This window comes from Eschrichtius robustus, chromosome 12, assembly GCF_028021215.1.
Source record: "Eschrichtius robustus isolate mEscRob2 chromosome 12, mEscRob2.pri, whole genome shotgun sequence".
In the NCBI taxonomy this organism is placed as follows: domain Eukaryota; kingdom Metazoa; phylum Chordata; class Mammalia; order Artiodactyla; family Eschrichtiidae; genus Eschrichtius; species Eschrichtius robustus.
The window spans coordinates 106,710,573-106,735,868 of NC_090835.1; the positions used below are offsets into that span (position 1 = coordinate 106,710,573).

At 49.6% G+C, this 25,296-nt stretch overlaps 1 protein-coding gene across 2 annotated transcripts; it reads left to right on the forward strand.

Annotated features, from left to right (window-relative positions):
- Nucleotides 1-8,942: 8,942 nt before the first annotated feature.
- On the forward strand, nt 8,943-21,366 carry SERPINB6 (serpin family B member 6). 2 transcript variants are annotated; one of them, XM_068558680.1, is made up of 7 exons: nt 8,943-9,040; nt 15,132-15,306; nt 17,261-17,410; nt 18,153-18,270; nt 19,201-19,343; nt 20,466-20,621; nt 20,838-21,366. In XM_068558680.1, exons 2-7 carry the CDS (start codon nt 15,142-15,144, stop codon nt 21,240-21,242), a joined length of 1,137 nt encoding a protein of 378 aa, XP_068414781.1. In that variant the 5' UTR covers nt 8,943-9,040; nt 15,132-15,141; the 3' UTR covers nt 21,243-21,366. The 2 variants fall into 2 exon arrangements, with proteins under 2 accessions (XP_068414781.1, XP_068414780.1); XM_068558679.1 differs by lacking the exon at nt 8,943-9,040 and adding an exon at nt 9,209-9,326.
- Nucleotides 21,367-25,296: the final 3,930 nt, after the last annotated feature.

Below are 25,296 nucleotides of genomic sequence, written 5' to 3' on the forward strand. Positions count from 1 at the left end.
TTACTTAACTATATCTTAAAATTTTATGATCAGGAATATTAAAAAAACTCAAGTAACAAGATTCTCTTAATTTAACTCAGATTTTAAGTGACAGTATAATTGCAAAATAATTGAATAAAGTAAAATGACTGAAACTCAGATTCTGAAGAACATCTTCCAGGTTTCAGGTCATTCACAGCATAGATGAGCCCCCTCTAAGCCTTACAGAGCCTCACCTGTGGGCACCTGTCCTTCAGGTGCTGGGTTAACGTGTCAGGCTGGAAAGTGCAAATTTCATCTGAGCCATTAGATGAAAGACCTAAAATAACACAAATACTTATCAAGCTAGAAATAAGCAGAGTTGCTTTGCTTGACTATTGTACTCTTGACAAAACAATCATTTTTCAGTTTAGAGTTTCCTTTATATGAATTTCCTAAGTTCCTAGTATTTTATGGTTGTTTCTGATTGTCGCTATTCGGAAAGCAAATGATGTGCTCAGCTCTGTTCCGTCCTTAAAACACACACCTTCCTTCCAGCTTACCAGCAGCTCTGGCCAGCACTCTCTCCCTCTCCCAAAGAGCTACCCCCACGCCTCTCCGGCCCGGATCCCACGCACTCTGCAGTTTGTCTCACTGTCACTGAGGGGACCGTTGACCTGCAGCGAGAAGCGGCCTCTTCCCGTCCTCACTCTCTGCTTCCTCCAGGACCAGGAGCTGATGCCACCTACCGGCCCTGCTTCCCACAGTCTAGCTTCTTCGCGTCCTCTCCCTCCATCTTCCTGGCTGTGGGCCAGCGCAACCCACGCACGGCTTCCAACGCCTTCATCCCGTACCCGAGTCTGTTCCTATCCATCTCCTGGACACCTCCATCTAACGCTTCCCATGCACCACGAGCCCCTTCTGAGTCAAACCAATTCTTCATCTGACCCTCCCCTCCCCTCGTATTCTCTCAGGTAATTACATCACCTTGTATCCAATTATCCGAGCTAGAAGAGTAAAAGGCCCCTGGAACTCCACTCTTTCCCTGGTCCCTCCCCGCGGTCCACCTGGTCATCAGATCCTGCGATTTCTGCCCCCTCATCAGCCCCGGCCTCGCCAGCATTACCGCCGGTGGGTTGAGGCCCACCTGCCTGGGCTCTGGTCCCTGAGGGCCGCTCCTAACTGGCCCTGCCACTGCTTGCTCTGCGTCCAATCCAACCCAAGGGCAGTGCTAGAGTCAGAAAGGCGAAAAGGGAGGGAGGGAAGGAAACGAATGAGTGAATAAAAGAATGAGTCATGTTACTCCTTCAGTTAGAATCCTACAACGGTTCCTCATTGCTTGACAGATAAGACCCCAGTTCGTCAGGACAGCTTCGGGGCTTTTCCCAGTCCAGCCCAGCCCAGCCCGACCCTTTCAACCCTACTTGGCCTCACCTTGGCCACTCCCCGGCCCACACCCTGTACCCCACCCCGAAAGCACCTCCCGGGAGCCCTTTCACACACTCCCAGGAGTGACCCTGCCTGGTCGGTTCCTCCTCCTCTCTCCACCTGGACAATCACCCCTCCCCCAAGACCCAGCTCCCCTGACACCCCCGGGAATCTGTCCCAAGCCCCACAACATCATCGCTGGCTCCGTCCTTCTGTTCCCATCACGCTGTGTATGTGCCCATCAGAGCCGCCACCCTACACTGAGACACAATCTCTCTTTCCCATCGACCTGAACGGCGAGAAGGGAAAGGAACGTGTTTTATTCCTCAACTCCTTTGTGACCTGATACAGTACTCAGTACAATAAATGTCTAACACATGGAGTTTGGGGTTTTCCAGCTCTGCTACCTAGTGGGGCTTCAAGGGTATGAAGGTGCTATGAGTCCAAGCATCTGAATGTGAAAGGTAGTTTCCAGTTTGAAAAAAAAAGGAAGTCACTGGGCACTTCCCTGGTGGCACAGTGGTTAAGAATCCGCCTGCCACTGCAGGGGACACGGGTTTGAGCCCTGGTCCAGGAAGATCCCACATGCCACAACTACTGAGCCCATGTGCCACAACTACTGAAGCCCGCACGCCTAGAGCCTGTGCTCCGCAACAAGAGAAGCCACCGCAGTGAGAAGCCTGAGCACCTCAACAAAGAGTAGCCCCCGCTTGCTGCAACTAGAGAAAGCCCGCGCATAGCAAGGAAGACCCAACGCAGCCAAAAATTAAAAAAAGATATGAAGAGCTCTTAAGTATCGTAGGTTGCTAACAGAATATGTTCTATGTCATTTGGATGACTTCTGTTGTTTGTAGGAAACACTGCAGTGTTCACTGTCTCTACGGAAACCGGATGGATGTAGATAGTTGCCTGGAACTTATTTAATGTCCTCATTTGGATAGCAGAGGTTCTAGCTAGCCCTGGACCAGTCTCAGAGTTTTGCATTATAGATGTGTGGTAAATATCCATTTAATTAGCTTGGGTTAGTAAGCAATTGACCTAATCATGGATGGTTTAACCCATTAGGGTAAGTTTTTGTTGCTTATCTAAGGCCCCAGTTGACTATTTAGAGACGACCTTTCTTGGCTCATTCACTGTGATCTGATTTCTAAAAGACATGGCTAAGTCAATCCAAATCCATCCCTACCACGCACATAAACTAGAAACGCTCTTTACGTTTTGCGAGTCAGTCAATCCACACAATAGTGAAAAATGCACATGGAACGCAATCGTGTTAATGACACAAAAGTCACAGTGAGAGGCCCACAGTTAGGAGAGGACCGCCCTGTCCTCCTTTTGTGTTGGAGCTGAAATGTCAGCAGGACAAATGCACTGACTCAGGGAGATGTTTACTGGCTGCTCTGTGGTCGGGTCGTGGGTGAGTTGCTGCGTGTGCTCTAATGTCAAAACTGACTTGTGTTAAATGACCTGGATATGGGTCGCAACACGCTTTTTGAGTGTTTTGTCCAATAAATTATTTCCAACATTTGAAAGAAGGATTATTTTCAAAAATAAAACACAATGAAAGAAAACATTGACCTGTAACAATCCCAAATTCATAAATAAAATGAGCTGTGTTTAGAAACCATGATCAAGATTTTGTTCATCTGTCTCCAAATGACTGACTGTAAATGCAGACTGCTTGATCCACACCTGAAAGGCTCTGTTTACTTTTATCTTACAGTGAGTACTGAAGTCCTTTGAAATGGACTTCAAACCAGTTCCCCATCCAGGGACATTTGGGGAAAGAAAATACCATTTTATTGCTGAGTGAAGCCCAGATGTTCTGTCAGTGTTGGCAGCAGGGACCAATTAGCTGGGATCAGAAAGAAAAAGGCATTCTCTGGAGTCATTTTTGTTGACATCATTGCTATATTTGAAGTGAGTTCTGTAAACATTAGACACCAGTGAATCACCAAGTCCTACTTGGACTACAGCAATAACTGTGTGCGTCCTTCTGCAAACAGGGTGGGGTGCTCTTTCCTCACCACTGACCCCCCCAAACTCTGCTTCCAAGACAACCGCCATGGCTCATTCTGTGAGTGAAGGTCCAAACATGGAAAAGCCTGGAGGAAAACGAAGATGCGGGTGAGACGCAGGATTTCCTTGCCTTTCCATCCTCCTCATGGCCTGTGGTCCAGAGACACTGTGACACTCTCCATCGGCAAGTTAATGGCTAAACAACAGGAATACGGAAGAGAGGAGAAAAACACGGAAGAGCTCTGAGGAACGGTGGAGTGATAACCTTTAGGTCTTCAGCCGTGAGGCTCTGGAGACTGTTTGCCAGGGGTCTTGTTTAAAGAATGCCAGCAACCTCTTCCCTCTGTAAATCAGTGGCCAGTGGCTAATGGGGGTGGGGGGGCCGGTGGAAATCCCGTAAGCATTTCCAGTGATACCACATCAAGCTGGTGTTTCACGCCTGGTTAGAGACAATTGAAACCCAGGCCTTTGTCACACACGACCTGTGATCAGAGTAGTTCTTCAATTGTGTACTCACATCATTTATTTTTAAATATCTGATTACTTTGGGGTTTGATTCTGTTTTTCATTAAAAGCCTGTTAAGATATTGTTATGAAAATGTGATAAATATGCATTCGACAACTTTATGCTAAGAGAAATCTTTCTAGAAGGATATTGAGCCTAGAATTATTAGCCTACATAATTTGGAAACAGTTCTCCAACCTAATTTGAATCCAGACAGGGTGGTAGAGAATACTGGTCTACAGAACCCCTGCCTAGGTCTCCCTGCCAAGTAAACCTATTTTTAGAAAAAGCAAATGAGGTTAGGAATGGCTTGTTCTTTTGTGGAGTCATGCTGGCTTCCTGTGCTTTTTTAAAATTTTCTAGGTATTAACATACTAAAATGTAGGTAGGTTAAGTAATTTACTCTATCAGAGGTATTAGCCAATGCAATCAAACAAGAGAAAACAGAGACATGAAAATTGGAGGAAGAAATACAACTATCTCGGGCTTCCCTGGTGGCGCAGTGGTTAAGAATCCGCCTGCCAATGCAGGGGACACAGGTTCGATCCCTGGACCGGGAAGATCCCATATGCCGCAGAGCAACTAAGCCCATATGCCACAACTACTGAGCCTGTGCTCTAGAGCCCATGAACCACAACTACTGAAGCCAGCGAGCCACAACTACTGAAGCCCACGCGCCTAGAGCCCGTGCTCCGCATCAAGAGAAGCCACCACAAGGAGAAGCCCGCGCGCAGCACAAAGACCCAATGCAGCCAAAAATAAACAAATAAATTTATAAAAAAAAAAAAAAAAAGAAATACAACTATCTCTATTTACAGGTGATATAATATAGCTGTAGGACTCAAGGACTCAAAAGAATCAATTAAAAAAAAAAACTAATCCAAATAGTAAGAAAATTCAGTAAGGCAGCAAGTTATAAAGTTAACACATAAAAACAATGTTCTCCTATTCAAACAGAAGCCAGTTGTAAAACATAATGGAAGAAACGTGCTTACTTATAATATCACCAGAAAGATAAAATAACTAAAGATAAAATAACTAGGAATAAACTAAATAATAAATGTGCCAGCCTTCTATGAAGAAAACTTCAACAGTCCTGAAAAACAGAAAAAAATATTTGAGCAAATAGAAAGATCCAGCATGTTCCTGGCTATGTAGGGGAGCATCAAAATTTTCCTTCTACCTGTCTAGGTTCTTTGGCTGGTCTGATAGTTGAACTGACATAAGACACATTACCAGGAGAAAGACAAATTTAGTTTCATGTATGGGAGTCCCATGAAAATATAAGACCCGAAGCCAATCAGGCAGTTGAGGCTTATATGCCATCCTGAGCTAAGGAATGGGGTGGGGCGGGGGCATCCACTGGACCGTAAGGAGAGCAGATGTCTGCCCCGCCGTGCAGGTAAGTCTTTCAGGTGAAAAGTTATCTCTGGTCACAGCTCTCTTTCTGGGCTAGGCCCCCTATCTACATTCTTTTAGGCAGTTAAGGGAGAGGTAAAAGTTTTCCTGAGTCTGCTGGGTCTTGGTTGCTTTCTGCTCAAAATAAGCCACATGCCAGAGGGGCACATTTTGGGGTGGCATATTCTGCTCCCCTTCAGAGAGGACAACTAAATCAGGAAGCAATGTTAATTCACCACAGGTAAATTCAATATGATTCTAACAAATATACCAACTCTTTTTTTTTTTAGAGTTAGACAAGTTGACTCTCAAGTTTATATGGGAAAGTAAAGAAGCAGAGAAAGCCAGGAAAACCCTGAAAGAGAGGAGCGATGAGGAGGACTGCCCCCGCACCAGGTGGTAACTCGTATCATGAAAGCTCTGTAGTTGAAAGAGTGACAGATGTGGCTGGATATAACGTTCAGAACCAGGCATACACAGAAACAGGATATGGGTCCAGAAACAGTGCATACAGCTATTTAGTGTGTAATAAAGGTGGCCTGTCAAATCATCAGTGAAAATACAGACTTTGTAACAAATGGAGCTGGAACAGCTGGAAAGCCATTTGAAAGAGTAAAAATTGGATCTACGTTTTCCAAACACCAGGATCAACTCTAACCAGAAAAACAAAAAAAATACAAACAACAACAAAAAACCATACAACTACTGCAAGAAAACACTGGCGAACTCCGTAATCTGGAGAAAGACTTCTAATTATGGTGCGAAAATCTATAGGCCATAAAGGAGAAATCATTAAATTTGACTACATAAAAAAGGTATATGCTAAAGTCACCAGAAGCAATGTCAGAAGACAGATGAGAAGCTGGGAGAAAACATGTGTGACATATCACAAAGACTAATTATGCTAATATATAAAGAGCACTTAAGAACCAAGAAGAAAAAGACCAAACAATTTTTAAAAACGAACAGAAGTCATGAGCAGGTCACAGGGTAAAAAATAAATCAGAAAGAGGCAATGGCTTTTAAACATATGAAAAGCATACGATGTTCAACCTCACTCACAGTAAGGGAAATGCTAATTAAACTACTGAGACAATATTTCTCACCTATCAAATTGGTAAAAATCCAAAGATACCCAGGCATCATTGTTAGTAAGTCTGTGAAGAAGCACTTGGATATAGCTGGTGAAAGGAAACAATTCCAATTTGACAATAACTAATAAAAATATATCTGTATTTAACTTCTGATCTAGCAATCCCCTTTCTAAGGATCTAGGAATCATACAAAACAATATTCACACCAAGTTCTTGCTACTGAATGTGTGGTCTGTGGCCCAGCAGCATCAGCTAGCAGAGAGCGTGTTAGAAATGCAGCATCTCAGGATCTAGTGAGCTGGAAGCTGCTTTTTTTTTTAACATCTTTATTGGAGTGTAATTGCTTTACATTGTTGTGTTAGTTGCTGCTGTATAACAAAGCGAATCAGCTATACATATACGTATATCCCCATATCCCCTCCCTCTTGCGTCTCCCTCCCTCCCTCCTTATCCCACCCCTCTAGGTGGTCACAAACCACCGAGCTGATCTCCCTGTGCTATGCGGCTGCTTCCCACTAGCTATCCATTTTACATTTGGTAGTGTATATATGTCCATGCCACTCTCTCACTTCATCCCAGCTTACCCTTCCCCCTCCCCGTGTCCTCAAGTCCATTCTCTACGTCTGCGTCTTTATTCCTGTCCTGCCCCTAGGTTCTTCAGAACCATTTTTTTGTTTTAGATTCCATATATACGTGTTAGCATACAGTATTTGTTTTTCTCTTTCTGACTTACTTCGCTCTGTATGACAGTCTCTTACCATCATTATCTACAAGTAACTCAATTTTGTTTCTTTCTATGGTTAATAGTCCATTGTATAAATGTGCCACATCTTCTTTATCCATTCATCTGGCGATGGACACTTAGGTTGCTTCCATGTCCTGGCTATTGTAAATAGTGGAAGCTGCATTTTAACAACACCCTCAGACCGTTTGCACATGCATTACAGTTTGAGAAGCCCAGCACTAGGTTTTATATGGCAGCGTTATTTGTAATGACGTAAGACTGGAAACAACCCAAGTGGCCATCAGTGGCACACAATGAAATACAGTGCAGCCTTGAAAAAGAATAAGGATGATCTCTATGTGCCAAATTAGAGAGAGCTCCAAAATTTAGTGTTAAGTGAAAAAAGCAAGTTGCAGAACTATCGACAGATAACGGATGGTCATATGGAGAGATAGAATGCTACCCTTTCGGTAAGAAAGGAGTGGAATATATATACATATACTTTTTTTTTTTTTAACCTGAAGAAACCTTGGAGGCAAGAACCAAACCAAAAGTGATAATCTGAGATCAAAGTATTGCAATTTGGGGCACACGGATTCGAGTAGGAACCCAAACCGAGTCCCACTCGGAGTAGTAAAAGGAATAAGGGGCTTTTAAAGGCACGGAAGGCAGGGTTGCTGTACTAAGAATTTCAGCTGCCCATGGTGGCAGTAACTAGTCTTGGCTGACCCTGACTGATCCCTAAGGCCATAACTAGAGGGAGGGGAAGGTCTTACTGTGACAAGTTGCAGGTGTTCTTGCAGAGTCCTTGGAGCTTTTGTGGTTCCGCCCAGTTCAAAGGTTTGTCGTTCTACCTGGTGAGGCCGTGCATAAGTCCACCTCCATGATAGCCTCCCAGCTCCATTTAAAACCCGGTGACATAGTGACTCAATTTTATTTCTCATGTCACAATATATTTATGTTGCTTATTTCTGCAAGAAGATAAGCTGGAAGGATAAAGCTGAGCTAATAAACTTGGGGTGATAAGGACTGGAGAAGATAAGGGTAGAAGCGAGATATCTCGAACCTTCGTCAATGTTTACTACTTCAAAAATAAAATTAAAACAGTCACTCTGGGGGAGGGATGGCAGGGTTTGCTGCTGGCATCTAGTGGGTAGAGGGACCAGTACAGCCCTCCTGCAACAAAGACTTATCCGGCTCAGAGGTAAATATAGTGTCGAGGTCGAGAGCCCCTGGCTTAGGCTAAGGGCAGAAGAGGCACTGAACTATCTGAGGTGTACAAAATTGAACTTATCATTTTGAAGACGAGGCTAGCATTTTCCCCACTGCAGTCACCCGAGCCCTTTCCGTTCTCCAAGACTGCTCCGAGGTGGCAGACCAGGATTCCATAGCATTTGTGTGATCTGTCGGTTCCCTGGAGTCCGATTCGCACGGGTCGGATAACTGGGCCCTCTGCACACCCAGGAGGAGCGCGCTCTGCTCTGCGCTGTGCGACTCAAGCCCACGTGCCAGGGGGGACACTTTTCTGGACTAAGACACAGCGACACGCTGGTCGGCCCACTGAAAGCCTCCGGAGAGCCGGGCCTTCGTTCCATCCACGCCCCAGGCGGCCCCGGGTACGCAGTCACCACCCTGGGAGCGGAAAGGATGCTGCGGCGTACCTGGCGCCCCTGGGGCCCCGCCCGGCCCCGCCCCTCCCCGCCCGGCCCCGCCCCCTCCCCGCCGGCCCCGCCCCCTCCCCGCCCCTCCCCGCCCCCGCCCCTCCCCTCCCCTCCCCTCCCCTCCCCTCCCGCTCGGCCCCGCCCCTCCCCTCCGGCGCGGCCCCGCCCCGCCCGCCTCCCGGCCGCGGTACTTGGGACCCCCGCAGCCGCCGTCTCCTCCGCTGCCGCGCCTCCCTCTCCGGCCGCGCGCTCGGTGAGTGTCCGGGGCGCTCGGGCCGCGGCGTCGGGCCTGCGCGCGAGGCGGGGAGGCGGGCGGGCGGCCGGGTCGTGACCGCTGAGGACCGGAGGGGTGGGCGGGGGCGCGCGTCCAGCTGGGGTTCCCTTTCGGATCCGGCGGAAGTGACGGCGCGGTGAGTGTGGCGGCCGCCGCCGCCGCCGCCGCCGCCGCCCGGGACGCGGAGGACCCTCGGTCTCGCCCACGCTCGCATGGGGGCGGCGCCGAGCCTCCCCGGGGGCCGCTCCGGGCCCCGCGCGCACAGGTGACCCCCGCGGGCGCGCGCCGCAGGGCGCCGGGCGTTGGGAGCCCGGGCGTGGGTGGGGCTGGGGCCCGAGGGAAGCCCGGGTGGGTGCCCAGGTGGGTGCCCAGGCGGCCCCGCTGCCCAGCGGTCTCCCGCCCACCGGGTGGCCGGCGCTCAGGCGCTTTCGGAGGCCTCAGGCCTGCGAAGATAATCGTGAGGACCATTCCAGATCCTGGCACGTCTGTTGTTCGGTAAACTCGTTGCAGGCACAGTGTTGCAGGGTTCGGCATCTTCAGGGCTAAGAGGACGGGGAGAGGTTTTAGTCTTACCTGGGGTTGCGCGTGCTGGATGAGGTTGGCTCTTCAGTTGCTTTCTTCCCCTTTTCCCCCCCATAAAGCTCAGTTTTGAAGGAGAGAGTATGGAAAATTAGTCCTCACGTGCCGCCAGGAATACGCCGGGTGCCGGGGGAAGCTGGGTCAGTGTAGGCACGGTCCCTCCCGGCCCAGTTGGTGTACTTTATGGCCGAGTGGGGAGGGAGAGTGTGAAAAGTAGCCTCTGGACTGAGGTCCTGCGGCGGCGTTGCCGCGGCCCAGAGATGTGCCCCGGGATTAGCAGGAAGGGCTGTGGTTCTCTGTTCTGCGTGTGTCCCGCTCTTCCCCACCGCTCGTGAGTGCCTGCATCCCCGGCTTCAGGCCACCCCAGAGAAGGGTCACAGTTTTAGTCATACTTGGTCATGTAAGCTGAGTATTTAAAAGCAGTATATGAGGCCAGTTCCAATCCAAGGCATTTTGTTACAGTTCAGCTTATTGCGTGTAACTCCAGCCAGCAACCATAGAGTGAATGGAATCACCATTCTTTTCTGTTTATACAAAGAGTGGCCTACATCACACTAAGTGTTTGTCGTTAGACCCCAGGGAAGGCCACACACCTTACACTGCCAAGCTTGCTGGACCTGAGATCAGGCCTGGACATCAGCAGAAAGAAAATAACGTGTAGTTCTACCCACCATTTATTGAATACCCTCTGTGTGCCAGGCATTAGTTTATCTAATCCTCACAGTAAACTTATAAAGTAGAAGGAATCATCCCGTTTACGTATTAGACAACACACACACACACACACACACACACACACACACACACACACAGTGCCCCAGAGACCAGGTGGGGACAAAGCAGGAGCCCAGGTCTCCATTAAACCAATCTTTAATAGTAAATCCTCTAGGAAATTAAGGCATCCTAATCCAAGAAGACAAGAAGCACAATTAAATAGTGACACCTTAAAAAATTATTAAGACTTGATCAGTTGAATTAAACCAATTATGCACATTAACTGCGGAAGATTACTGATGGTGCTACAGGGAAAAAATGGTGCCAAAGGTAGATTTGTTAGACTTGTTTTATACACACACACACACACACACACACACACACACATATATGACATTGTTCATTAATGAAACCTTAATACTGGTTTTTATGTTCATGATTAAATATATTTTAAAAGGCATATTGTTATTGAAGCTGTAAATAATTTTGAAATATATGATGAATTTTGCAAGCGTGTGTGTGCATGTGTGTATATGAAGGACACTTTTGGCTGTCTTATCTACGGAAGCTGAAAAAGTAGGGACTTGGAAAGCCGTTGATAGGTGTTGTGTTTTCTGTGTGATCCTGTGAAATGTGTATCCTTGTTACTGGTATGTACATTGAATGGAGAAGAGCTGTCCCTCAATATAAAGACCCCACTAGATTGTCTATAATTTTCTTTGATATCTGGAATGTCTTCGTGGTAAACTGTTTGAATTTGGTCCTATTTTTCTTTCTTCTTTAGGATTAAGACCTCTTTAATCTTTTTATGATTAATATTAAAGATTTATATATTATTGCAAAGTGATAATGAAAATCAGTTTATGATTATGTGGCAGGTTATTATCAAATTCACATTTCGGTACAAACAAGAAGGATCTTAATAAATGGTACTCGGAGTTTGGACATTTATTTCACAATTAACAGAGGAACCGGGTAATGGGCGAAGAAATGGCTTTTAATGTTTTACTCTGCTCACAAAAATAATTTGTAGATTTGTGACCATGTGTTTAGCATCTTCCTTTCATAAAACCCTGCTAAAATGACAATGAAGGAGCCTTGTGAAGCATCAAAAACACAAAGACAGAGAAGGGAGAGAGGAGACAAAGGGTGGACAAGAGAGGTCAGAGGTTTTGGAGGAGGGAAGTGACCAGGGGAGGGGCTGAGTGCCGAGGAAGGGAAACAGACCAGAAGGGGCCCAGGCGCCAGCAAAGGCGGGGGTGAAGTGCAGGGCTGCAAATGGGGCCTGGGTAGAAAGCGTGTCCACAGACTGATGTGACCCCCACAGGCCATCTACTCTGCAGCGGACAGCCACCCTCCCTGCCTTACCCAGAACCCAGCAGGAGATCAGGTCTCACCCCTGCAGGATCTGATGCGCAAACTCAGGGACCCCCAGGCATTGGACTGAGAGGAGGGGATTACGGATCCCGTAGGAACCCCCCAGCCCCTACCCTGCCTGCAGCCAGACCTGGTTGCTCAGTAGAAAAAGGCTACTGACCCCTTGATCGCACACATCCTGCCATGTAAACGGTTTCCAACCTCGTTTTGTGTTTCCCTCTTAAATATGACTGACATCCCAGGATCGTCAAGCATTTGTGGAAAGCCTGTGTATGAAAGAGACCCAAATAATATAAACACCAGCACAATAACAGAAGACCCCAGGAGAAGAGAGACGATACAGGAAGCAGAAGACAACATCACAGACTGTGGTTGACGTTCTCCAGGGAACCGGGGAAGGGGGTGGGGCGGGGGGGGGGAGGCAGTAAAGAAGGAACAGCAGGGAACAAGGAGTGTTTAGGAATTAAAGCTATAATGGCTGAGACTGGAAAAAATCAGTAGAAAGATTGCAAGAGAAAGTCATGAGTATCTTCCAGAAAATGGAACAAAACGTCATTGTGATGGAAAATGCAAGAGAGGGGGGCAGATGAGAGCAGAGCTCTCTACCGCACGCAGAGAGCAGAGACCGTGCAGTCCCAAGTGCAAGACAGATATCCGCTTCTGTGCTTGCCACTCGTGCAGGTAGGAGGCCCAGAAAAAGAGAACAGAGTCAGTCTGCAGGGAACGGACAAGTGCCTTAAAAGTTCCCAGAGAGGGACTTCCCTGGCGGTCCAGTGATTAAGGCTCTGTGCTTCCAATGCAGGGGGCCCGGGTTCGATCCCTGGTTGGGGAACTGAGATCCCACATGCCTCACGGTGTGGTCAAAAAATGGGGGGGAAAAAAAAAGTTCAGTTCTCAGAGAGAAAGGGAAATTTTCTTGATTTGCTAGATTGAAAGGGCCCACCAAGTGCACGGCAAAATGAGTAAACGGGGCCCATCTGAAGGACAGACAAATGATCATGAGTGACATTCAGAATATCAAGGATAAGGATCAGATTTCACGAGCTTCCAAAGACCGGGATGCCGGGAGGAGGGATGGAGCTGGGGTCCGAATATCTTCAGACTTCCCAGCAGGAGAGCTGAAGGCTGGGAAGCGACCAGCCAGCACCTCAAGAGGTAAAGTGACATGCAGCCCATCCTGGAGGCTGCCAAACCGTCAATCGTATGGGATGGTAGAATAAAGACATTTGCAGACATGCAAGAAGTCAAAATGTGTGTATTCTGTCTTAGAAAGCTATTGGACGATTCGCTTCATCAAAGAAGGGAGTAAACCATGAAGCAGGAAGACATTGGGCCCAAAGGAGTGTCTGGGGGGTCAGCAGTGCCCAGGCTGAAGAGCGGTGAGTCCAGAGTGGAACCATGCGGATGGCGTGGCTGGCAGACAGTGGGATCCACACATCGGTATAAGCGAAGAGGAGGCTGGGACCACTGCAGCCCGGATGGGCATCTCTGAGTTCAGCTGTGTTTGAGGAAAGTCGGGGGTGGGGTGGCGGATGAAAACTTGACGTGGTGTCTCCCCTTCGCAGCATACTGTGTGAAGGGCTTGGAAGGAAACATCTGCCCAGCTTCGCCACAGCAGCACCAAGACTCACGCGCTCCTTGAGGAGTCAAGGATTCGGTTTTGTGCTTTACAACTTTTCCATGAAGCTAAGAGAGGGGCTGAAACTTGGTATCTTTGGACTGGGAAAAAAATTCACAATGGATGTAAGACCTTGTTGTTGCTGTAAAGGGAGGGTGTTGGAGATCAACATCTCAAAATAGAGTAGATTAAAGAGAAGCCCACTAGCCCCTAGTTGTGACGATTTGAGCACCAAGAAGAAAACAGACATCCACTAATTGAAATATCTTGTTTGTAAAAAATCACGAATCTGTTAATAAGCTCAGATGAGGCAAACAAGATGAGCTTTAAAAAGGCACAACAGAGTTTCAGTCCTGTTTCAGTATTTTGGGGTGGCCTGCCCCGAACCCCATCAGAGCACAGATTATCTGGTATACCCCCTTCCTCATGCAGGGAGCAGAAATCAAGTAACTGACTCAGGGTGCCAGAGCTGGGACTCTGAACCTGGTCTCCGCGCCTTTTCCTCTGAGTCTCCTGCTTCGTTTTTCCCAGTTTAGTTTTAAGACCAAAGCTGCTTTCTGTTGAAGAACTATTGATCTTTCAGCTCTAATTCCCTTCACACAATACACAGAAGTACACTGATTTCTCCGCGGCCCCAGTAGATACCGTGGGCTGGCCAGGCCAGTGCTTTCCTGGGGTTGTGGGGGGGGATGAGGGCAGGTGTGCTTTTTGAGATCAGTGACAGAAAGGCCAGAGCCTGAAACAAATTTGCTGGACACTACCAGAGACAGGGTGCTTTATTAATGGCGTCTCTTAGGTTGGCATTTCCATTTGAATCAACACTCCTTCAACATCTGAGGGGGAAATGCGTGCAGATGGCAAAACAGAATCTTGGATGGGTGGGGAGGGGGCTCGTGGGACCTCTCCTTGGCCAGGTGACCTTGCAGCAGACCTAACACACACAGGGCCCTACACCCCTGTCCTTACTCAGTTCATGGAGGGCCATGGGGCTGCAGCCTCTCCTGGTGGACTGGCCATCTTGGTGGCCCTGTCCCCAGGCCAGAGGATGACCTGTGTGGTGGGGGGGGGGGGGGGCGGGGTCTGAGTCGTGACGTCTGACTGCATCAGGGATGCTGGAGTCTGTGCTTCTTGCCTGAGTCCCCAAGTGCCCTCGTCCAGAACCGGGCGAGGAGGGCCTGGGCCTGGGGGCAGCAGGGGCCTGGGGACAGGGCCTTCGATTTGGGCTTTGGCACAAGCTGAGGTCTCATAGAAGGAGAACTGGACGTCAGAGGTGTTTGTTTTTAAGGCTTTCGTGCCTCTTTGTATGTGATTTGATTTGTCTTTTACCTGAAGGCTTCAGGTTATCCTAAATGAGGGCTTTGCTCCCACATTACAAAAACATTCAACCATCTTTTCTTGTGTTACTGTGTGGTTGGATTTATCATTTTGAATGATTTTTAAATTATAAAATAATACATATAGGCCCTTAAACACGCCAAACAATACAGAAATGAAAGCAAAAGCCAACAGCTCCTTCCCCAATTCCACCCCCAGCAAGTACCCAGGATGTGGGTCCTCCCACTCTCTCTCTGTGTTATCAGCGTCACTGTTCAGCTGTGTTCACTAAACGTTAGAAACCCACAAAATAATTCTGAGGGCCCCTGCAAAAGAAATCGAGTTTTGTGCCTGTACCTATTTGCTCGCTGAACCAAAGTGTCAGTGGTAACTTTTAACAGCAGAGTGAGACACGGCCGACGTGTAGCCTAAATTTACGCAACGCTGATTTTAAATCCATCGTTTCAGACTCACCACCATGGATGCTCTGTCGGAAGCAAACGGCACCTTTGCCTTGACCCTTTTGAAACATCTGGGTGAAGACAACTCGAAAAATGTGTTTATCTCACCCATAAGCATCTCCTCTGCCCTGGCCATGGTCTTCATGGGGGCAAAGGGAAACACCGCGGCCCAGATGTCCCAGGTACGTACCTGAAACCAGTTCTGGGCGATGGTAAATGCTGTTACTTTCTCAGTTGAGCTGGTCCTCCATGTTTCAAATCCCAAAGGCCTTGCTCTTGACACATAACTCCCTGTGTGCTGCCCCGTCCCCTGGGCCTCCCACACCATGTCTCTCTGGCAGGTGGCCGGGCCTTCCTGACAGCTCAGCACCTGGCTTCCAGGAGGACATGAATGAGCAAGTGCTCCTCCAGCCTCTGCTCTGACGCGCTGGCCAAGGCCTGGCTGGCGAGGCCAGCCCTGCAGTGACGCCCGGACCAGCCCGAGGCGGGCTGCGCAGGGCACGAAGGTCCAGCTCCTGGGGCCACCGATGGCAGCCGTAGTCTGTCCTCTGGCCCCACCACGCATTCACAGCCCTCCCAAGGCCCCAGGGTCTCGTCCCTTCCTGGGGCCGGGCTTGGGCTCCAAGTCCAGGAGGAACGGGGCTGTTGAGGCTCCCGGGTGCAGAGCTCTGTGAACTAAAGAGGCCGATTATCTGCCGCCCCACTCCTGGCACACCCTGGAGAGACAGGGAGGGGTCACGCTGTGCCGTGGGGAGGTCAGTGTGCTCGGGCTGACGAGTCCAGGCTGAGTGGCCCAAGCAGCAGCAGTTTCCTTCCTCACGGCTCTGCAGGCTAGGGGTCTGGGATCGAGGCTGCTTCTGAACCGTGTGGGTTTCTAATAGCGGCTTAAATTCTGCTTCCCTGAGCAGGGGCACGGGCACAGGCTCGTGAGGCAGGGCTCCGCTGGGCTGGGGGACAATGTCCTGAAGCCCTTTGTCTGGCTGAGAGGGTCTCGGGGCCCTGCCTCAATCTCCAAGGTTTAACAAAGTGTCCTGATCCTGCCCTGGAGGCCTGTGCTTTGAGTTTGACCTTTGCCCTGAGGCCGTCACTTACTTTCAGAATAATTTGCCAGCTGGAGAGGCTGGGAGTGAGAAACATTTTCACTTTCCACCCAGCAAGTCCTGGGTTGCAAATATTTCCTTTAAGTTCTGCTTGACAATGCAATAGCTCCCTCTCCAGCTCATCTTTCTCTTCCCTCAGCTCTCCCTCTCCCAGGTGGCTACCGATGCCGCGTTCTTCCCGGGCATGTCCTTAGCCAGCCAGATACACGATTCCCCGGGGAGAGGGCCAGCCTTCATGCCGCTGCAGGTGGCAGTGGTTTCCGCACTGTCCTTCCAGCCTCGGCCAGCTGCTGGGTCCAAAGCCAGCGCCCACGTTCTAGCTTTGTGTTACAGCAGAACCACGCCTGGACGGCTGCCTGGACCTTCAATGGCTGCAAAAGAACCCGCCCCGCAGCTGAGTGGCTGGGAATGACGATGGTAGCTTTTCAGCCTCTGGCCTGGCCCCATGGTGCCCGCTGGGCTCACTCGTGATCTGGGAAGGGCCTTGGTGCTGGCTGTTGGCTGGGGCCTCTGTCCTCCCACAAGGAGCTCTCCCCGAGCAGTGTCGGCTCCCCAGGGCTGTCCGCGAGGCCCCCAGCGGGATAGCGGGGACTTTGTTAGACCGCGAGGGCGGGGGGACGAGACAGCGAACGTGGAGCTGCCGGGCCGTTTTCGGCCCAGGCCTGGAACAGTCACCTCTCCTGTGTTCCGCTGGTCAGCGCACGTCCCAGGGCCAGCCCAGACCCGAGCACGCGGCCTGTGCGTGCGGAGACGGGAGGCCTGGCGGGCAGCCTCGTCTGCAGACGGACCACAAGGGGTGGGCGCACGGAGCTGGGCTTGCAAAGGGCCGTTTCTGCTCCTGCCGTCCCTGCTCGGGCTCCCTGCGGGAGGGAGGCTGGGCGGCTTCCGAGAGGCGTTTTGTCTCTAACCGGGTGAATCTCTCCTTTTAAGCTGCAGTGAGGACCAGTGTGGTCCTTAGGCTGACTCTGGTGTTGTATCCGTTTCCTGTACTCAGGGCACACTGAAGTTGTGCGTTTTTATCTGTTTTTGATTTCAGGCACTTTCTCTAAGCAGAAGCAGCGGCGGAGGTGGAGACATCCACCAGGATTTCCAGAACCTTCTCACCGAAGTTAACAGGACCGGCACACAGTACTTGCTCAGAACTGCCAACAAGCTCTTTGGAGAGAAGACTTATGATTTCCTCCCAGTAAGTCATACTCGCTGCTTTTACTAAGAAGGTAGAGACCGAGGTGGCGGGGAGGTGGCAGCGGGGACCTTGTGGTGCAGCAGAGGGCCTGCGGGCTGAGATGCACGTGGGTGGGGTGACGCAGGACCCCACGCGCTGCCGTCCGCGATGGCAGCCACTGGACACGCAGCTACTTATGTCCCAGTGTCGTTAATTCAACGCAGGTGAAGTGACGTATTCAGTCCCCCAGTGGCACCAGCTGCAGTTCAAGTGCCCGTAGCCGCAGGTGGCACCCTTCTGAACGGTGTGGATTTAGCGCCTCACCACAAGCGCTGAGGAAGCGGTGGCGTGGGGCGCGGGTTTCCCGTGTTAATGTGGGACAACGGGCCCTGGTTCACGGCAGGCGGTTCTGAAACACCCAGGGAGCAGTGGCCCTCACCGTGGTAGGAGCCCACTGGGCACGGCCGTGGCCCTGCAGCTGCTGCCAGCGTCCTGACCTCACTGGTGCGGCGACTCCCACGAAGGACCAAGCAGTCCATGGCATTTATTTGACATCCAGACCATGATTTTTCTTAGTTTGTGTTTATTATTAAATGTAGCTGAAGACTGAGAAAGGATTTAAGGTTAATTCCTCACACTCATTTGTACATTACATATGTAAACCATAAAATTATCGACGTTCTGACTTGGTGTGGTGAGGAAGTAAGCTCCTGGCGTTGATTGTTTTTGTAGCCATGCGATTACGTTGCTCTGTGTCTCCTAGTCTTTCAAAGAGTCCTGCCGCAAATTCTACCAAGCAGAGATGGAAGAGCTCGACTTTATCAGCGCTGCGGAGGAATCCAGGAAACACATAAACACCTGGGTAGCCCAAAGGACAGAAGGTGAAGATATGTTGTTATTTCTGCTTTCATGGTATTTTCTAATTAATTTTATTGGAGTATAGTTGATTTACAGTGTGGTGGTAGTTTCAGGTGTACAGCAAAGCGAATCAGTTATACCTATACATAGATCCACTCTTTTTTAGATTCTTTTCCCATATAGGTCATTACAGAGTATTCAGTAGAGTTCCCTGTGCTGTACAGGAGGTGTTTTCATAGTATTTTAATGAATCTTATTGTCAGTTCCTTCACAAGACCATCAAATGTAAACAGGAATGATTTTTTTCTCTGAATAACTCTAAACTTTAAAAATCTACTTTTGAAATACAATCAGTGTATAATTATTTTCTCTAGCTTTTTCCCTGTCCTCATCAGTGTTTGGTGCACCTTTTCCAGAACAATCTTCACTTTAATTTTTTTGTTGTCGTTGTTAATGTTAATATAATCTTTCTTTTCACAAATAGTGTAAAGAAAAATTTGGGTGCAGGTCTCCAGCTGCCTGCCTGTCCGGCTCCGCTTGTGCTCTGCGGGTTACTGAGTGTCATCGCAGGACACTTGGTTAGGTCCTCATCCACCTGCGGTTCTTAATTTAAATGTTCTCCACACAGGCTACAACCTCTCACCTTCAGGACAATCCCCTGAAGCGTAGACATCAAACATTCCTCTCTCTCTCACTGTGAATTATCCTGCACATATTACTTTGTTCATTTTTATGTTTTATTCAACTGATGGTGTTTTTCTGACCAGAGCTTTAAAAGTTTTTGTCGCTGCCTTTGTTTCCGGGGCCAGTCTCCCTGTACATGGTTGTTTGGGGGACGGCAAGCCCCTTCGTCTGTGCACTTGACCCTTCAAGAAGACGGCCCAGTGAATCTCGTCCCGATGCCTCCGTCAGGAAGCCCTTTAGCTAACTGGTTCTTTAATTCTTCTTTTCAGGAAAAATTATAGACCTGCTGTCTCCAGATTCAGTGGACTCCATGACTTGTCTGGTTCTCGTGAACGCCATCTACTTCAAAGGAAACTGGGAGAATCAGTTTAACAAACAGCACACCAAGGAAAGGCCGTTCAAAGTCAGCAAGGTGAATATGGGTATTTCGCAACAACAGAGGCGGTTCTTGGAAACAGTCCCTGTGTTCACACTGGTTTATAGAACGTGCGAGAAGGCTGACCTCAAGTAACTGACGCTTCGTGTGGCTTTAGGCAGCCCAGCATCCGGTCTCCCAGCAAACCTGGAGCCTTCTTCTCGCCCTGCCCCTCCTCTGCTGTGTCATCAAATGTGGTCCATGCTGCCGCTGGGCGTTCTGTCTGTATCGCACATCCCACGGTGTAGCTCTCAGGCTTAGAGTCCTTCCTGGCTTCCCAGAACTTTTGAGATCAAGTTCAAACTCCAGACTATGGCACATGAAGCTCTTCGTGGCCCTGGATCCTACCCCTGTCTCTGTCTTCATTCTGTCAGTACCTGTATATCCCCCTTTCCTCTCCAGCAGCGTCTGGAAGCCTCCCTAGCAGTGCCCCCAGCCCGGTTTCTGTACCCCTCCTCTGAGCTCTCACAGAGAGCTGTGCACCGATCTCCCGGGACCCCTCTGGCCCCTGTGCAAATGCAGGACCAGGGAGGTCACTTGGGAGTTGTCACGATGACCGGGGCTGGGCTGACAGCAGTGGGGGTGGGAAGCACAAGCTTTGTGTCTTAAAAGTGGAGCCAGCGTGGTTTGTAATGAGTCAGATGTGGGGTGTGAAGGACGGGGGTCAAGGACACGCCAGGGTTTTTGACCCTGGGTTGAATGGTGTTGCCATCAACTGAGATGGGGACAATTATAGATGGAGCAGCCGTGGAGGGGAACACGAGGAACCGGTGTGAGAGGTGACACTGGAGGTTTCTGTTATGTCCAAATGCAGGTGTTGAGTAGGCAGTAAAATGTATGCATCTGGAGTATGGGGGGGAGGTCCCGGCCAGGAATAGGAATGTGGGAATTCTATTTAAAGTCACGGGACTGAGCTCACCAGCAGAAAAGCAGCATGAGGCCTGAGCCCTGGGTGCCCCAGGGTTTGGAGGCGGAAGCAGTGAAGGTGAGCTGGCAAAAGAGAGGGCACTGGTGTGGTGTGTGGAAGCCAACAGAGTGTTTCTGGGGCCCAGAGTGGCCGGCTCTGCTGACTCGTCCAGTGTCTTGTTTCAACTTCGTGTTTATCCATTTCCTTTACAGAATGTGGAGAAGCCTGTGCAAATGATGTTTAAGAAATCCACCTTTAAAATAACCTACATCGGAGAGATATTCACGCAGATTCTGGTGCTTCCCTACGTCGGCGGAGAGCTCAATATGATCATCATGCTTCCTGATGGAAAGACCGATTTGAAAACGGTAACTAAGCGGTAATCGCGCCGTGGGGGGAAGGGGGTCACGTCTGAATCCCCGCCCGGCAGGCTCCCCACCTCCCAGCGGGAACCCTTTCTGAAGCCGGCACGACTCCCCCGGCCGCCCCCTCGAACCCACAGCGCGGCGCGTGCGGGCCATGGCAGACGGTCCCACTGGGCAGCGTTGCTCTGGACCCGAAGCTCCTCTACTCGCCTCTTCTAGGTGGAAAAGGAACTGACTTACGAGAAATTCGTCGAGTGGACGAGGCCGGACCTGATGGAGGAGGAGGAGGTGGAGGTGTCCCTGCCCAAGTTTAAGCTGGGGGAGAGCTACGACATGGAGGGCGTCCTCCGCACCCTGGGCGTGACTGACGCCTTCGAGAACGCCAGGGCGGACTTCTCCGCGATGTCGTCCCGGGGGGACCTGTGCCTGTCCCGGGTCGCGCACAAGGCCTTTGTGGAGGTCGACGAGGAGGGCACGGAGGCGGCCGCCGCCTCCGCCGCAGTCCTGATGTTGCGCTGCGCCAGGATCACCCCCAGGTTCTGTGCCGACCACCCTTTCCTCTTCTTTATCCAGCACAGCAAGACCCAAGCACTTCTGTTCTGCGGCCGGCTCAGCTCCCCGTGAGGAGGCGGCGGCCGCAGGCAGCCCCGCTGGGTCTTGCTGGCCCGCTTTCCCCGGTACTCCGTGACGTGCCTGCGACCCAAAGTGGCCTTGGCGACAGTCCAGAAATAAAGGGGCTGATCGAGAACGCCTGTGTGTCTGTGTGTTCGCATGTCCCGAGCCCCGTAGGACCTGCAGGTGCCATTCGGGGGAGGGTGGTCACGCTCGGCAAGTGCCCCTGCTCTGAGGGGCGCCCCTCCGCCCTCACCGTCCGGGCCCTCAGGGAGAGCAGGTGCTTCCTCTCGCCTCTGCTCCGCGGCGCCTGTTGGTGAGAGAACAGAGAGAAGCGGAGGCTCCGGCAGCCACGGGGAGCAGGCCGCAGAGACCGTCAGCGGGAGTTCTGTTCCAGAACGTGTTGTGAGCCCTCCAGAAACCAGCATAGAGGTGGGGAGAGCCAGTGACCCAGCCCCGTGAGAAGTCAGTCCCATTTCCCGCTGTGTCTGCATTTAGAGGGGTCTGCGGTCACTGACCTCTTCAAATGCACAACCACCCACTTTCCCTGAAAATGTTTAATTGCCACCAGGGGTCAGAGACGAGCAGACAGGTACTGTTCACAGTAACGGAAGAGTTTAAGACCATGCCAGGTGACTTTCCGTCCTGCTGCAAGTACTAGAGATAAGTAGGAGGCTAAGGTTTCTGCAGCCGCTTGTGTTACCTGCTGGAGACGTGAGCCCGGTTCTCAGCTGATGTGAGGGTCAGCTGGAGAGCTGTGCCGTGTTCCAGGCCAGCCACCAGACCTCCTCCGCTGACCTAATTGCCGTTGTTAGGAGCTGGGCTCCCTCTAACATAACGATGCGATGCATATTTTCATTCTGCCTCTGGTCTGCTTTCCCTGTTGAGCCCAAGCCAGCGACGTAGCTGTGGGGAGAGACAGACTGAGGAGACGTTGCCATTATGAGTGGGGTGGGTGAGAAGGGGAAGGGCCGTGTCGTCAGCGCCATCTCCTTGCCCCGCACAGCTCTGTTTGTACCTGTGGCGTGTAGCGCGGTGGTCTGACCATCCAGGTTTCGAGGCATCTGTCCTTCCTTTCCCTGGATGAGAGCCCTCAGGCCCATCAGCAGGAAGTTGTGAAAACGAACGCAGTGGTCCCGTCTGTGGCAGACCTAAAATACAGGTAGACCTCTGCCAGGTGAAGTCCTAACACACGTGGCATAAACCATGTGATGCTGGTCGAAGGGGCTCTTGGGTCCCACTGAGTTGTTCCGCTTTCTCTGTCGGTCAAATGGCCTTTGAAAAGTTATCCCCCAGCATATGATTTTAGTAAAAGGCACAGCCACGTGAATAATGCTCCCACATCTTTTATGAAATTCCACTAGAAGACAGTTCCATTACGTTGTGCAATGTTTCTTGTAAGGACCTACAAAATAAAATCCTCCCAGGATTTAAGTCTGGGAAAGAGTTGGTCTCACCCCTTTACAAATGTTTACTGAGCACCTGCTTTGCATTGATGATTTTACTTAATCCTCAGCAAGGAGTAAGCCCTGGGGGATCTGAGGTCCGGGGTGGGGGGGGGGTCAAGTAACTTGAACAAATTCCTGCAGCTGGCAAAGAGGTAGAACCAAGGTCTCAGGCCAGTACTGACAACTCCAAATCTGGCCTTCTTTCAGAGGGGCCACAGGACCACGGTCACAGAGGGGTCCAGGCAGGGGATTCGTGGAGGCCCAGGGCCTGTAGGCAGTGGCTGGACGCCAGAGCCTGGGTGGGAGGGGATGGAGGAGGGGGGCTTGGGCACAAGATGACCCTCATCTCACACTGACTAGTGGGCAGCACGGGGCCGGGGCCCCAGGACTTGCCTAGGGCATCCCTGCCAGGTGGGGACGGGGAACAGGGAGGGGATGGGGAGTCCCAGGAAGGGTGGGCACAGGAGCTGGGGTTTGGGTGCACCTGCAGGGGGCTCTGGGGTCTGTGCCCAGCTGGACTCCCTTCCTCACTGGGGTTTCTAAAGGCCTGTCCACAGTGACAGGACTGAGGATATGGCTGTTGGGACGGTTGTGAGCAGTGATCCAAAATCCTCTTGGGTCCTGGCTGAGTAGAAAAGCTGCAAAAAAATCTAAACAACTTTTTGAGGAAACTTCACACTGTTTTCCATAGTGGCTACACCAATTTACATTCCCACCAACAGGGCAGGAGGGTTCCCTTTTTGCCACACCCTCTCCAGCATTTATTCCTTATAGACTTTTTGATGATGGCCATTGAGAGATGTACTTTTAAACCCCATTCACCCACTTTGCTGCACCCCTTCCCCACTTCCGGTAACCATCAATCTGTCTGTGTATCCAGGAGCTTGGTGTTCTTTCTTTCTTTTTGTTATTTTAGATTCCACACGTAAGTGAGATCATACATTATTTGTCTTTCTCTGTCTAATTTACTTCACTTAGCATAATGCTCTCAAAGTCTGTCTTGTCACAAATAGCAGGATTTCCTTCTTTTTATGGCTAAGTAATATTCTATTGTATATATATACCACATTTTCTTTATCCATTCATCCATCTTGTTTCCATGTCTTGGCTATTATGAAAAATGCTGCAGTGAAGATAGGGGTGCAGATATCTTTTTGAGGCAGTAATTTCCTTTCCTTCAGATAAATACCCAGAAGTGAAATTGCTGGGTCGTATGGTAGTTCTATTTTTAATTTTTTTGAGGAACCTCCATACTGTTTTCTATCGTGGCTGCACCAATTTACATTCCCACCAACAGTGCACAATGATTCCCTTTTCCCTATATCCTTGCCAATACTTGTTGTTTCTCGTCTTTTTGATAATAGCCATTCTAAAGGTGCGAGGTGCTATCTCACTGTGGTTTTGATTTGCATTTCCCTGATGATTCGTGATGCTGAGCACCTTTCCATGTACCTATTGACCATCTGTGTGTCTTCTTTGGAAAAATGTCTATTGAGATCCTCTGCCCATTTCTTAATCAGACTGTTTGTATTATTTTTTTTTTTTGCAACTGAGTTGTGTAAGTTCTTCATACATTTTGAATATTAACCCCTTATGAAATATGTGATTTTCAAATATTTTTCTTCCATTCCATAGGTTGTCTTTTCATTTTGTTGGTAGTTTCTTTTGCTGTATGGAAACTTTTTAGTTTGATGTAGTCCCACTTGTTTATTTTTGGCTTCTGTTGCCTTTGCTTTTGGTGTCAGTTCCAAAAAATCATTGCCAAGGCCAATGTCAAGGAGCCTACCACCTATGTTTTCTTCTAGGAGTTTTACAATTTCAGGTCTTAGGTTCAAGCCTTTAATCCATTTTAAGTTAATTTCTGGGTATGGTGTAAGGTAGTGGTCCAGTTTCCCCAACACCATTTATTAAAGAGACTATCCTTTCCCTATTGTATATTCTTGGCTCCTTTGTTGTAAGGGAACCATATATGTGTGGGTTTATTCCTGGGCTCTCTATTCTGTCCATTGATCTATGTGTCTGCTTTTATGCCAATGTTATACAGTTTTGATTACCACAGCTTTGTAATATAGCTTGAAATCAGAAAGTGTGATGACTCCGGCTCTGTTCTTTCTCAGGATTTGTTTGGCTATTCAGTGTCTTTTGTGGTTCCATACAAATTTAGGATTGTTTGTTCTTTTTCTGGGAAAAAGTGCCATTGGGATTTTGATAGGGATTGCATTGAATCTCTAGATTGCTGTGGGTAGTGTGGACATTTTAACAATATTAATTCTTCCAATCCATGAGTGTAGAATATGTTTTCATTTATGTGTCTTCTTCAGTTTCTTTCATCAGTTATAGTTTTCAGTGTACAGGTCTTTCACCTCTTTGGTGACATTTACTCCTAGGTATTTTATTCTTTTTGATGCAATTGTAATTGGGACTGTTTTCTTACTTTCTCTTTCTGATAGTTTGTTATTAGTGTTCAGTTCCATTCAGGGACCTTACTGAGGACTGTAGCTTGGAAGACCGCCTCTCAGAAGCTTCGAGGGAATTTTTCTGAAGAGGGAGGGGAGGAGATGGTTTATAGACAATTTTTGGCTACAGGGAATGCATGCAGCAAGCACACATCTTGGTAA

What these genes read in the sequence shown, in the direction of transcription:
- SERPINB6 (XM_068558679.1), top strand. Translation starts at nt 9,274, where the DNA reads ATGGGGGCGGCGCCGAGCCTCCCCGGGGGCCGCTCCGGGCCCCGCGCG. An exon ending in GGTAGCCCAAAGGACAGAAG is followed by an intron (nt 18,271 to 19,200) that starts GTGAAGATATGT and finishes TCTTCTTTTCAG; the next exon opens with GAAAAATTATAGACCTGCTG. An exon ending in GAAAGACCGATTTGAAAACG is followed by an intron (nt 20,622 to 20,837) that starts GTAACTAAGCGG and finishes CGCCTCTTCTAG; the next exon opens with GTGGAAAAGGAACTGACTTA.